General features: G+C 42.4%; 1 protein-coding gene across 2 annotated transcripts in view; it reads right to left on the bottom strand.

Annotated features, from left to right (window-relative positions):
* The window catches only part of Trpc4ap (transient receptor potential cation channel subfamily C member 4 associated protein), a 71,927-nt gene that overhangs the window by 28,134 nt on the left and 30,937 nt on the right, over positions 1-12,856 (bottom strand). For both annotated transcript variants that reach the window (XM_005363074.2, XM_005363075.2), the window contains exons 6-7: positions 11,672-11,800; positions 5,685-5,892 (exon numbers count right to left, since the gene is read on the bottom strand). In XM_005363074.2, the coding sequence (XP_005363131.1) occupies positions 5,685-5,892; positions 11,672-11,800 (337 nt within the window). The remainder of the gene's footprint in view (positions 1-5,684; positions 5,893-11,671; positions 11,801-12,856) is intronic.

Below are 12,856 nucleotides of genomic sequence, written 5' to 3'. Positions count from 1 at the left end.
TGTGAAGATATGCTACTATGATTGGTTCAATAAAAAGCTAAATGGTCAATAGTCACATAGGATTTTGGGGCAGAGAGAATGCTGGGAAGAAGGCAGATGTAGAAGAAGCAGGATGTATAAGAGATAAGGTAATAAGCCATGAGTCATATAGCAGCATGTAAATTAATAGAAATGTGTTAATTTAAGTTGTAAGAGCTGATAAGAAACAAGCCTAAGCTATCGGCTGAGCTTTCATAATAAGTCTTTAGGTGGTTATTTGGGAGCTGACAGGCGAGACAGAGAAAGACTTGCTACAGATGGTGCCCAATGTGGGGGCATGTATTTCTGTATAAAACCTGAAAAAGCTTTAAAAAAGGTTCCAAACATACAAAAAAAGGAGCCAAATGTGGCTTCCTAATCCCACAGTCTCTCATGGGGCTGTAGTACAGAGATGCATCTCCCAGCTGCTGCTGACAGGCTTGAGCCACCAGCACGCCATGAGCTAAGGTGCACGGTAGTTTAAGATCTTGCTCTTGCAGAGAGAAAAGGCTACAGATAAGCAGTAAAGCAGGTTTAGATAGAAAAAAAAATCTCTAAACAGGTTACAATTTGTTTAAAATGTGTATAGGCTTAAGAAAAAAGGAAAATGGATAGAGATAGTCATAAATAAAAAACAATAAGCCATGTTGTTGGGAAGGGAAATACACAGGAAGTCTGGATCCTGTATGGTATTGTATTTACTTTAAATATTTTGATTGCTGATGAGCAAACAATAGCTGCTGAGAGACACTAGATTATAAAAAACTACTAAATTAAACCAACCTATATATTTTTAAAATGTTTTAACTTTAAAATGGAAGTCAAAAATATGCTACATTGGAGAAGAGGTTATGCTTTTGTTTCCACAGAAAATGAAAGGCTGTTGATTCATTTAAGGTTGACAAGAGATCAGGTTTGATCAAGGAAGACCCCCTGTTTTCTGAAGTACCAAAAGGTGTTACTCAAGCTACTAGGGGAGAACGGCATTCAAAATCTTATTCAGCTGTGGCTCCTGGATGCTATACTACTGACCAACCAGCAACAGTGCCCATGGGTGTACAAGTGGCAAGTCAATAGTGGGGTAACCAACCGCTTTCTAATTGGAATGGAAACGGCTCCATAGGAGGGACTCTATGTTTGAGTCTGTCAGCCTGATCAGAAACCAGTGGCCATGCAGGTCACAGACCACAGGGGGGAAGCTACTGCTGCTGTTTTTACTAAATGGACACAATGTGCCTATTAAACAGGTGCCCTCAGCTTTGGTCCGAGAGGCTCCCTTTTAGAGCTGGTAGTATGAACTGCACAGATTCATAACTAGTCAAAGTGCTGAGAGCAAAAGATGCCTGAATGCCATGCCATAAACTGGCATCCGTAGAAGAGGGCAGAAAGAATGTAAGAGTGATAGAGAGGCCGGGCGATGGTGGCGCACGCCTTTAATTCCAGCACTCGGGAGGCAGAGGCAGGCGGATCTCTGTGAGTTTGAGGCCAGCCTGGTCTACAAGTGCTAGTTCTAGGACAGGCATCAAAAGCTACAGAGAAACCCTGTCTCAAAAAAAACAAAAACAAAAACAAAAAGAAAACAAAACAAACAACAACAAAAAAGAGTGATAGAGTGAGGAGGAGAGGGAAAAGGTTGCTATCTTGGATGCACAACACTGCTGCTGCATTCTTGATCTCACAGCAATTCTGCTTACCATAACAAGACCTGCACACCACTGGTCTACCAGCAGCAAGTCATGGGGTGGGGAAGAGCCTACAAGGCCTCATTATCCCTAAGGACTTATAAGCAGATAACAATACCTAAAATGGAGGGGCTCATTAGCTCTCACCCCTATTTGAGTATCTATAGGGAATTAATTGTTGCTGGGGGAGAAGAAAAGATTTTCTTCGTGGTATAACCACTGATAAGAGACCAATGTTCTTGCAAATGAACCCTCTTCTAGGATCCTGTAAAATAACAACACACACCCCAATAAGATGTAATGACAAATACACACGCATGGAACAGTAAGGGAATGGGCTGGAGTGGGAGGGAACAAGAGAGTATGAGGAAAGGCTACGATAAAAGCACATTATACACATGTACGAAAATGTCATGAGCGGGGCATGGTGATGCATGCTTTGAATCTGAGCAATTGGGAGGCAGAAGCAGATGCCTCTGCCTATAAGTGGGAGGATAGCCTGGTCTACATAGTGAGTTTCTACATAGAAACAGGGCTACATAGACAGCTTCTGTCTCAAACCAAAACCAAAACCAAAAAAAAACAAAAACAAAAACAAAAACAAACCTTAGTTATACTGAAATTATTACATTAATTAATGTTAATATAAGATGAATGAAACAAATACTGAGTGTGGTGGTGCAGGAGAATCCCACGTTTAGGGACAGCCTGGGATACATAACAAAGGAAAGCCCACTTACTTTCAGTTTCTAAGGTTTCTGTAAGAAATGCTTTCCTAGCCGGAAGAAAAAGGATGAGTGTTCTCTTTAAGGTGAAGAAGAATTGGAGCAATTACTAAACCTTATTTCCCCTGAACCGCATTTCACCCAGTAATGAGTAAGACAGATTCTGATGAGTATCAACTCTGTCAGCAAGGAGACTGGGTTGAACCTGGCTCTACCTTTCCATCTTAAAATGAGACAATAAGAGCATATTTGCTTACATAGCTAGCATCAGATTTCCCTGGGATGACAAGAGATACCAAGAGCAGCAGTTGCCATAAGAACAGCTGAATCGAACTGAACCAAAGGAAGGGAACTTGAACGCACCTTTTCTGAATCTATGGGTTTTTCTAAGCCATGTAACATAGAATCAAAAATTAACAACTAGGTATTTCATGATATCAAGATATCACTGTTAATTTTTTGTGTGTAAATGTATTAGGTAATGTTTTTAACAAGTCACTATCTAGTGGTTGGGGATGGAGCCCAGTTGGTTAAGTACTTGCCTAGCATGAAAGAAGCCCCGGGTTTGATATTCCCAGCACTGTGTAAACTGGACATGGTGGCATATGACTGTGACCCCAGCACTAAGGATGTGATGGCTGGAGGATCAGCTATCCAAGATACGTGGTAGGTTCAACGCCAACACGGACTACATGAGACCTTGACCAAGAACACACACACACACACACACACACACACACACACGCATTATATGCCAGGTGCAGTGGTACATTGCCTGTACTATTTATTTATTATTTGTTTGTTTGTTTGCTTGTTTTGAGACAGGGTTACTCTGTGTAGCTCTGGCTGTCCTAGAACTCACTGTAGACCAGGTTGGCCTCGAACTCACAGAGATCTGCCTGTCTCTGCCTCCCAAGTGATGGCATCAAAGGTGTGCACCACTACTAGCAAAGCTTGTATTTTTGCTACTCAGGAGGACAAGGTGGAAAAGATCAAATGGGCACAGGAGTGTGAAACCAGTCTTGGCAACACAGCAAGACTATCTCAAAATAAAAAGTCATCTTGTAGAACACTGAATGAAACATATGGGATTTGTCTCAAAAGAACTCAAAAGTATTAGGGATGTAACTCAGTTATCAGCATATGTTAAGCATGCATGAGGCTCTGAATTCAATCCCAACCTTTTCCTTCAAAAAAAAAAAACACCAAAAAATAAACAAACAAAGAACAAATAAAAACAAACAAAACCTGTGAAGTAGGGAGTTAATGAGCAGAGACAAAACAGTATTGGCCATTGGCTGAAAATAACTGAAGCTGGGTGGTGAGTAAACACAGATTATAGGTGTGTTCTCTACATTCCCAAGTGTGATGTTCTCCATAACTGAAAATTTAAAAGTAAAATTCAAAAGAATACAGAAAGAAAATGGCTTCTTTTTTAGATGGTATTTGTGTGTGTGTGTGTGTGTGTGTGTGTGTGTGTGTGTGTATCCCATGCGTGCCTGGAGTTCACAGATGATAAAAGAGGGCATTGGACATCCTTAAAATGCAGTTTCAGATGACTGTGAGCTGCCATGTGGGTCCTCTCTGAGCAATTGTCCTGATGGTCTTAAGTGCTACGGGAAGAGCAACCCCACGTGTGAGTGACACTTCTAGCAGCTGTCTAGATGTAAGAGCATGGCGGAAGGAAGAGCACTGCTTCCCTTCAACAGCTAGTTAATTTATCCTGTTGCTGCCACCCACAGTTCTGTCACCGATATCAGAACCAGACAGAGGGCCAGGGGCACTCCAAGAACCCACCAGGTTTTTGGCACCAGACTGGGACTGAGAGGCACGAGTCTTTCAAACTCAGCGTCTCCAGTGTGAGGCTGACACTGTGGGACTACTCTGATTGCTGAGGCGTTGGGATCAAGGCCAGAGCAATCGGCTCTCAGCCTCTAGCTATGAGACAGCTGCTGCCGCTATTTCAACGTAAGTTAATTTGAAATACATATATTTCTATGCATTGTTTCTCTAGGGAATCCTGACTAAAACATGATCTTTATCTTAATGTAGAATAATTGCAGTGAGGACAAAAAACAAAACACCTCTCCTGTACTTTTTATTTTTCATTTTTCTAACTTATCAGCTTGGCTAAATGTCAAGCAATCCAAAAATGGCCTGCATTGGAGAAGGTGCAGGGACAGCAAGTGACAAGACAAGCAATTATCTTGCAGGGTTAATCCACCAAAATATAAAATTCAAATACCTAGCCCACTGTACCCTATTATTTAAGGGAGTTATCTGTACAAACAAAGACCTGAAATAAATCAAATTTGTATCAACAGGATATCAGAATAATAAATTACGGCATGCATATATATGGAATACTATCTACCTGTAAGTGGAACTGTCCGATTTTATATGTACAGGAATGGAATAACTTGCGGAGTAAAGTTAATTCAAAACAGATGGGCAGAATAGAATGGTGACTCTTATTTTCCATTTCCACAAACTAAAGAGTTTATTTCTTTCCCTTTTCGTCCTCTGGTGCTTGTTATCTCTGGAATACAGTGCTCTAAATCAAACAACCTAAGAAACATACAGTAAGAAGTGGTTGCTGCCAATCACTTCCTAGCAGGTAAGCACTTGGCAGTTCTTTGGATCCTTCAGTTTCTTTATGCATACTGCAGTAAACAAACAACCATGCATCTTAATCCCCATCTTACACTAAAGTACCCATCCTTTTTATCCTCTTACTCCCCACCTACCTCAACTGCTAGGGTCTGAACCCAGTGCTGTGCTAAGCAGGCACCGTCTGCACTGCTGCCCTTTTCATAATGAATGTATCTTGTAGCGTTCCCTATTCCAGTCTATATATGTATCGCCACTCTTTTAAAGCTATGCCATTCTTCATGATACAAACAGTCTGTGATGTAAGTGGCCTCTCACCGATAACCATGTGGGCTGTCCTGCTGTTACCCAGCTGCCACAAAAACATGGTATATACTATGTCTATAACAGGGGTTAAAACATTTGTAATTCTAATTAGACAGTGTTTTTTTTTTAACTTCTAGATCCATTAAGAAACCTGATTAAAGCTACTGAACTTTGTCCTGAAATATAAAACATACAAACAAAAAACCAAAAAACGCACATATAAAATGTACATCCTCCAAAATGGCCCCAGAAGCCCTAACACACTGATTACATATAGGTATTAAGAGCCAGGTGATTTAAGAAGGGTCTCAAATACAATCTAAAATTGTTGAGAATGCTTTACCTTGGTTGATTTCAGCTGCAGAAGGCCCCAAGCTCAAGCTCTTCTTCTGCTGAGCATTTTTGGCAAGAAGTGTGTGTTTGTCGTCATTCCCTGTGTCCATCTCTGAAATGGTGACAGCCAGAATCCGGCAGAAGTTAGCAAGCTGCTGCTGATCGAAATTGGATACTAAGGAACTCAGATTAGGAACTTCATCTAGCCGAATCATTTCCTATAGAAGACACAAATAAACAACCCCCATGCTCAATTCCTCAGGAAGCTGTATGTATCCTCCTTGCATTCCTCCTCAGGGCTCAATAGTGAGACCACTTGGGTTCAAATCCCAGCTCTGCAGACCTCAGCTGTGCAACCTCAGTTAACTTCTGCAATCTCTCCTCTTGCCATTATTTTGAACTTGTGTTTACGTTCCCAGGTAGTTATTAACAGAATGGGACTCACCTATCTCAGCTAGTGTGGAGGTTACATTTACCCTGCAAGCACAACTGTTTCCACTGGCAGCACATTCTGTTCCCTCTAAAAAACCTACCACTCAAGTTTTATAAATCACTATTCTCCCTATAGAATTTTTTTTGAGATAGATTCTATGTAGCCCAGGCTAGCCTTAAACTGTGAGGCTGAGGATGAATTTGAGTTTCTCATTCTTCTGTTTCCACTTCGAGTGCTGGAATCACAGGTGTGCACCCCCTGTGCACAGCTGATTGTGGTGCTGGGATCAAACCCAGGGCTTTATACATGTTAGGCAAGCATCCGATAGTTGAGTTTTAGTCCCTATTCCTAGATTAGTTTTTTGTTCTTGTTTTTTGTTTTGTTTTTCTTTTTGGAACAGGGCTTCTCTGTGTAGCCCTGTGTAGCCCTGGCTAGCTCTGTAGACCAGGCTGGCCTTGAATACACAGAAATCCACCTGCCTCTGCCTCCCAAGTGCTGGGATTAAAGGCATGTGCCACCACTGGTACCTGGATTAATTTTTTAAAAAGAAATAAAACTTTTCAAACATAGCTAAAGGCATCTGCACAGTCCTACAGTTACAATCCCCTTTCACTTTCCAGAGGTAACCATTATTTTGAACTTGTGTTTACTGTTCCCAGGTAGTTTTCAGTCCTCATAAATACTTCCAATAATCTCCACAACACTGCTGGGCACGTGACGTGACTATACCAGACCTTGCTTTTGATTCCACACTGAAATCTATAAAGAACTTCCACCAAGCGGCTCTAATTCACTTCTTTCCCACTGCTTTACGACACAGTGTTTTGCTCCCTTAACTCCTTACTACCACTGACTGCTGCAGTGAGCATCAGTACAGTGGTCCTTGTGGACATGTGCACAGTATAGAACTTACCTTCTTCACTTTATCAGACACACTTCCAACGTTTTAAAATTAATGTTCACTTCAACTTTTAACAGATGTGTAAAGGAATTTCCCTTCTTTTTGTAGCTGTATGATTTCAGTCTCACACAGGTTCATACATGGAGAACTACTAGGCTCTCAGGGAAGAGCTACTGGAAGGTGGTGAAACCTTGAAGAGATCTTTAGGGAACTAGGAGCATCCTGCTAAAGGTGGTTCATCTGGGACTCCTTGGTAACTCGTGGAAGAAAAGTATAAAAAGTCTGAGTTTCATCCCACCCAGTCTGTCTCTGTGGCTCTCTCAAACTCCACGTTGCTATCTGCCCTGAGGGCAGTCACTCGGGCTGTGTTCTGTGAGTCTGTCTACACACGGCACCTGGTCCCTCATCCCACCCATCTACTTCTACTAGACTGGCTATTTCTGTAGCACTGCAAGGAAACTTTTAATTATTTCTTTTGCATCTACTTCCCAAGCAATCCAACACTAGACCTTGACTTTTCTTTAGAGTCCTAATGCATGGCACTGGGTGGCAAGGAGCTCAGGAACTGCACTAAAAAGCAAATGATCCCTGGACGTGGTGATGAAGGACAGTGGCTTGTTAAGAAGGAAACACTTGGGAACAGGGGCCTGTCCCCTCCCCAGTCAGTACACACCCATGGTGGCTACTACTGTTACCATGAGACAACTCCCTCCGCCCCTCCGATCCCCAGCCCATCTAACTCAGTGGATGACTCTCAGCTTCTCCACCTTCCAGCCCTGGCCAGCTCAGGTGTGAGTCCAAACTAGGTCCCACCACCCCACACCCACTTTTTATTGTTGTTGGTTATAAGATGGGGTATCCCACTATCACTTAGGCTAGTTTAAAACTCATGCTATAGCCTAGGCTGGACTTAGACTTCTAGTAATCCCCCTGCCTCAGCCTCCCTAGAATAAAGGTTACATTACACTCAGCTTCACTAATTTTTTAAATTTAACATTTGATACATGTTATAAAACATACTGGGCTTTTTCACTGTTTGAGCTTCCCTATCATATCTCTGCCTCTGTGAGGTCACCACTGCTATGAATTACTTTGTCATTAAAAAGTTTTGTTTGAATTTTATGAAAATGATAGGTGGTCTCCAGTGCGCTGTGGCTGGCTTTATCGCTAGTCACTCCCTCTTCAGCTGTGCTCTGACCCACAGCACCAGTCTGTCTAATGTTTTATTGTATCAGTGTGTGACGAGACATGGGTCACAGGCTTGCTTTTAGTCTTCTACTCTGAAACAGCGGCACCCTAAGTTTTGTTGCTTGATGTCCACAGAAAAGTTTTTCTAGGGCAGTAGCTACTAAAGAATTCTGATTGACCAGTTAAGACATGTGCTTTCCATTGCAACAAAATAAAAATGCATGGGGGGGAGAACATCTTCAAACAATATTCTTCCATGACACACCTGGATCTGTTTCATCTAGCTGACAGACCTTCAGGGTTTATTCTAGTGTTCTCATTTCTTTTTTTGCATGTATGTGTACACATATTCACATGTGTGTACATGCTGGATGGTATACATGCTGGCCAGAGGCTGATGTTACTAGATCTTTATCTGTCTTGTTTATTGAAATACGGGGCTTGCCTATTTGCCTTGTTTAGCTAGCCAGCTTTGTCCAGGATCCCTTGTCTGAACTTCCTAGGAAGTAGGGTTATACATGGGCCACCGACCACTTGGTTTTTACGTGGGTGTTGGGGATTCAAACTCCAGTCCTCACACTTTTACAGTTTTATCCACCAAGCCATTCCCTCCCTAGCACCTAGCATTTTTGTTTCCTTTAAGATAGTTTTCTAATTGTATTTTATTTAATTGTGTGTGTGTGTGTGTGTGTATGTAGGAGAGTGTACATGTGTGAATGAGTGTGTATACATGTGTATTTGTATATGTGTGGATGTGGTATATATGTATATATGTATGGGTGAGTATGCATGTATGCAGAGATATATCTATATGGTGTGCTGTAGTCAGATTTTTCTTTGGGCTGCCAGCAAACAGATAATGACATGGACACTTATTAATTTTGAATGCTTGACCTTAGTTTAGGCTTGTTTTTAACTAGCTCTTATAACTTAAATCTGTATTCTGTCATGTATGGCTGATCTTCCTCTGTGTCTCCTCACTCTCCTCACCATGACTAGATTCTTCTTCCTACTTCCTCTCTGTGCCTGGAAGTCCCGCTTACACCTCCTGCCTAGCTATTGGCCGTTCAACTTTTTATTACACCAATCACAGCAATACACCTTCACACAGTGTATAAATATCCCACAACAGTGTACATGTGTGTGTATTTCTTGTGTGTATATGTACATATGTACACACACACACACACAGTGGTGGGCGTGTGCCAGAGCACAAAAGGAGGGCAGAGGACAAGCCGCAGGCATTGGTTCTCTCCTTCCACTATGTGTTTCGCAGGACTGAACTCAGGCTGCCAGGCATGGTGGCAGGTGCCTACACTGTAAGGCCATCTCTCTGGCTGCATGTTTTCATTTTTAAGACTCATTTACCCACAAGTATGCTTAGGCACAAGTCACAAACAGCCCACCCACAGTAAAACACTGAGGCCTAGCCTGTGGGGCAGTGCTTCTGAGTGCTGTGCACACAGCACGTACAAATACACATTCAAGAACAAAATAAATAGGTAAGTTCAGTCTGCTGAGAGTTTCCACCATATATTCATCAGAATCTGCTCTCTCACCTCACACAGTATAAGAGCTGCATTTCCCACTAATCAATGAAGCCAAACATTTACTCATGGCTCATCTGTTTCTCCTTTGTGAAATGTCTGTTTATAACTTTGCTCATTAGTTAACTAAGCCATTGTCTTTTTTTGTGCTGATTTGTAGGAATTTTTGATGAATTATGAATATTAATCCTTTGGGTTTTTTGTTTGTTTATTCTTCAAGACAGGTTTCTCTGTCCTGGAACTCATTTTGTAGACCAGACTGGCCTTAACTCAGAGAACCGCCCACCTCTGCCTCCAGAGTGCAGGGATTAAAGGTGTGCACCACCACCACCCAGCTAATCCTTTGTTGTATGAATGCAGGTACCTTTTCCCAGCCAGTGGCTCAAGTTTCCACATTAGTTTTGTACATTACACCAAGGCACCTACAAAGTGTAGTAGAACCGATCACCAATTTGATAACACAGACAGGCACAAGAAGGCATGAAGCACTAGGAGGACCAAGTTGGGAAGGAGCAATCACTGTCTCCTACTCTGAGACTGCCAGGGGGCATGGAGTTCCTGCACTGACAGCCATTCTCAAACACTGTACTGAGCACACGAATCTTGGGACATAACAAAAGCATTTTATCAAAGAGCACAAAGGGACTGTCTGGGGCCTGTACACACTGAGAATGTGTTCCCACAGACAATGGGTCACTTGTGATGTTTCTGCCTGGGCAATAACAGGCAAGCCCTGCAGAAAACAGAGGTGAAAGCTGGGTGATAGTATGTGGGGGTACCCTCTTTTCAGCAACAGCAACCTTATGGAGACTCTACAGCAATGAGAAGAAATCTGCCAGGCAGCAGCAGTGAAGAGCGAAGAGGACACAGGAAGGAAACTCCAGATCCTAACAAGCTAGCCAAAATTCAAGCAGAATGTACACAGGTGTAGTTTTGGAAGTCTATGCGTTTCTGATGAGACTTTAATGCTTTCAACTTTTAGTGGCTGTTTTTTGAGACAAAGTCTCACTCTCGCCCAGATAACCTCAAACATGGGATAAGAATTCAGCAATGGAACGCTTGCCTAAAATGTGTAAGACCCTAAGCACAACTCCTAGCACCACTTTAATTAAAAAACAACAACAACAACAACAAAAAAACCCAGCTGGGCGGTGGTGGCACACACCTTTAATCCCAGCACTTAGGAAGCAGAAGCAGGTGGATCTCTGTGAGTTTGAAACCACCCTAGTCTACAGAGCGAGTTCCAGGACAGCCAGGGCTACAGAGAGAAACCCTGTATCAAAACAACAACAACAACAACAAATAAACAGCAAAAAAGGAAGGAAGGAAGGAAGGAAGGAAGGAAGGAAGGAAGGAAGGAAGGAAGGAAGGAAGGAGAATGGCAGGACTTATACTGCCCACTGTTATCTCATGTTCAAGGCAGTTAACCACCTTTGAGGCTGATAGAAAAATATAAAGGTAGATGTAAAAGGCAAAGGCCAAATATTACCACTAGAGGGAACAAAACTAGTGAAAAGGGTTTCCCAGCATTCAACCACAGAAAGCCGCTCTGTGAGCAGTCCCAGTGCATATAACAACAACAACAACAACAACAACAACAAAGCATACTAAAAAAGAACTTGTACAACTACAGTTAGTGAGAAGCAATTTAATCTTAGCAAGGAGCACTAAAAATTCACCAAATCAATGTGAAGTGTTGTGTTTCATACTCTGTTTGACTACACTTTATATATGTATTTGTTTCACAACCATAAAGACCCATAGGCATTAAGGAATACAACCTATTTTTATATCTGAACCTACCTAAGAACAAATACTTTAACACTGGGGTGGGAAAAAGCTTCTTTTAAAGGAGCCCTGACTAGTCATTGGTCGGGCTCTACAATCCAATACCTGAGACTGTCCCAAAGTGGGAGAACACAGCTCACCTTTTTAACACCCAAAATATCTTCAATGAGTGTTGCTGTTTGTAAGAATGTCTTCTTACTTGTCATCAGTGTAAACAGGAAGATCACAAAATCATTCTTCTCTGCCAAACGCTTTGTCACTCCTTCCGTCTGTCACATGGAAAGGGAGAAAGGGCAGAATAGCTTGTGACCCACAACACAAAATATGAAGAGCACAGCACCATTGCAGATGCAGAAGCAATCCCATCCTGAAAAACTAGCATGAGCCAAGAAATATAAGAAGTCGTGTGTACAGTGGGTAATAGGTGTAAAAAAGAACTCTTGGCCCTCAGACCATACGACAGGGAGAGCCCGTTTTGGAGCTAAGAATGAAAAAAAAAAAAAGGATAAGGCAATGAACAACTTCAGCTAGCTTATAAAGTCTAAGCCCCAAATGGCTCCACTTAGCCAACCAGCATCATGTGGACAAAAGCCCATGGACTGATGTGAGCAATGCCCCCTAGAGCATAATCAAGCTCCACAGTGAGGATGCGTGAGGTGGTGATGCTTCAGAACAGCGCTGCGCAAGGCCAGGCTCAATCTGAACGAACTCGTGGTCTAAAATATGACTTTTGAGGGTCAAAACTAAACTCTACTTCTATCTAGGCAACCCTGAGCCAATCACTTCTCACTCTGGATCTCCCTTTCTTCGCCTGTGCACAGTGAGCTCCAGAGTCTGGGAGGATGCCAGTGAGAGCACAGGAAACACTCAGCCACATCTGGGGGCCAAAGTGATCTTGGAGTAACAGGCTTAGTTTCCTTTGCTATACGTTAACTCACTCTTCTAACTGACACTCAAGGGTCCTTCAAACAGGCACACAGTATCTGTCAGGGACAATCTCCCAGAGGCTTACCCAGGTCAGGTCAGGCTGAGTGACAGCTGGCTGTTAACACTGAAGCGTACAGGGGTTCCTAACCCTACCTCTTTGTTCTTCCCTTGAGGGATACACTACCCACAAAAGACCTATCTGTCACAGCCACTCAGAGCACAGGAACAAGACGAGCTCTGCTAGTAGAGAATGTATAACTCGAGTACGCTTGGCCTGCATTATGGAGAAAACATTAAGAAAATAATGTAGCTATTCTTTTTGCCTTTTGTGGAATAAAAAAGTTTGCCATGAAATGTGGTTTCTAGCCAGGAGGTGGTAGCGCACGCCTTTAATCCCA

Source organism: Microtus ochrogaster, linkage group LG8 (genome assembly GCF_000317375.1).
Source record: "Microtus ochrogaster isolate Prairie Vole_2 linkage group LG8, MicOch1.0, whole genome shotgun sequence".
Taxonomy (NCBI): Eukaryota; Metazoa; Chordata; class Mammalia; order Rodentia; family Cricetidae; genus Microtus; species Microtus ochrogaster.
Note: the sequence above shows the minus strand (reverse complement) of the source record. Positions and strands in the feature narration are given on the sequence as shown.